The 1,836-nt window shown below is 38.8% G+C and overlaps 1 protein-coding gene across 1 annotated transcript; it reads right to left on the reverse strand.

Moving 5' to 3' along the window:
• Nucleotides 1–583: 583 nt before the first annotated feature.
• On the reverse strand, nucleotides 584–1,507 carry LOC144240530 (olfactory receptor 5AC1-like). The gene has a single exon (XM_077774904.1). It carries the CDS (start codon nucleotides 1,505–1,507, stop codon nucleotides 584–586), a length of 924 nt encoding a protein of 307 aa, XP_077631030.1.
• Nucleotides 1,508–1,836: the final 329 nt, after the last annotated feature.

Below are 1,836 nucleotides of genomic sequence, written 5' to 3' on the forward strand. Positions count from 1 at the left end.
GCCCCGCGTCGGGCTCTGTGCTGACTGCCAGCTCAGAGCCTGGAGCGTGTTTCAGTCTGTGACTCCCTCTCTCTCTGACCCTCCCCTGCTCACGCTGTCTCTCTCTCTCTCTCTCCTAGAAATAAATAAAACATTAAAAAAAAAAAGAAGCATAATTTTACTTTATCAGTCAACCAGAGTTACTGTGTATGGCAGAAAACAACAAATCCTTATTAATTTGCAAGTCTAGAGCAATGGGCAAGGCTCATTCATAAACTCAATGATGAATTCTATATGCCAGCTGTCTGTTACTATATAAAATTTTGGAAGGCCCTAGAAAACAACAAATTTGCAAAAGCTAAATGCTCGGATCAAAATAAAGCACAATGTGTATAAATAAGCTAATTATATAGGTAATGTCCCAAACTGGACGCATATCCAAGGAAGCATAATCGGAAGCTGGGATGCTTCACACAGAGCTTATGGATTCCCCTGACCATTAGCCGCCTGGTGAAATGGCAGAGTCGTGGCTTGTCTATAGGACTTCGGGCTTTTATCAGCAGAAGGTAAAAAAGAAACATTTTGAAAATTGTCTGGCCACTATTTATTTCTTTATTATTCTTCTCAAGGCATCTATAACCTCTTTGTTTCTCAAGCTGTAAATAAAAGGATTTAGCAGAGGAATTATGATTGTGTAAAATAAAGAATACATTTTATCATGATCTTCAGTGTAGCCAGACCCGGGATGCACATACATGAAGAAGAGAGTGCCATAGAACAAGGAAACAGAGAGCAGGTGGGCGCTGCACGTGGAGAAGGCTTTGCTCCTGCCCTTTTCAGACTTCTTTTTCAGGATGGCAAAGAGGACACGGGTATAAGATACTATGATGGTCACAAAGGTGAAGACGTGTATAAAGGCCGAAAAGATTAAAACCAGAAGTGTATTAACTGTAGGATCAGTGCAAGAAATTTTGAAAAGCTGTAAAATTTCACAGTAGAAATAATGTATTTCATTGGACCTGCAGAAAGTTAATCTAAATAACAAACCCACATGAATTGCTGAATGTAGAAAACCAATAAGATATGAAATCCCAATGAACTGAGTACAGAGGTTATTGGACATCACGACCGGATAAAGTAAAGGGTTGCAAATGGCTACATGGCGGTCATAGGCCATCACTACCAGGAGGAAACACTCTGTGGTGGCACTGGAACCAAAAATGTAAAACTGAGCCAGACAGTCAGAAAGAGATATCACATGATTCTTGGATAAAAAATTTATAAACATCCTGGGAGTTACAGAGGATGAAGTACAGGCATCTGCAAAGGCCAAACTACCAAGGAATAAATACATGGGAGTGTGAAGGCGGGGGTCCTTCCAGATGAGAACAACCAGACCGAGGTTGCCCACCATGGTGGTGAGATAGATGACCAAGAACACCAGAAACAAGGGGACTTGCAGCCCTGGAAGATCTATAAGTCCCGTGAGAACAAACTCTGTCACCTGCGTCTTATTTTCTTCTGCCATAGAATAAATGACCTGGCCAGTCAGTAAAATAAAAGAAGTAAGTGTGGAAACAGTCACAAAAGACTTATAAAAACAGTGTGCTTTTTGTGTAAATAACATATTTCTAAGAGATCTTCTCATTTCATTAGCAATTTTGTTTATTTTTACCTTTGTCTGCTTTTATATACATCCAAAACTTTCCATAATAAAAATGATAATTCATAATTCACCTAAAGTAACAAGTAAATTTAATACAGATACTTTTCAATCTAACAGAGGTTTTAAGAACTATATATGGATAATAGGAATTAAGTTTATAGCACTGGGTTTTCTGGAATAAGAGTAGAGGT

The sequence above is a fragment of the Crocuta crocuta genome, unplaced genomic scaffold (genome assembly GCF_008692635.1).
Source record: "Crocuta crocuta isolate KB4526 unplaced genomic scaffold, BGI_CrCroc_1.0 scaffold6, whole genome shotgun sequence".
NCBI classification, from domain to species: Eukaryota; Metazoa; Chordata; class Mammalia; order Carnivora; family Hyaenidae; genus Crocuta; species Crocuta crocuta.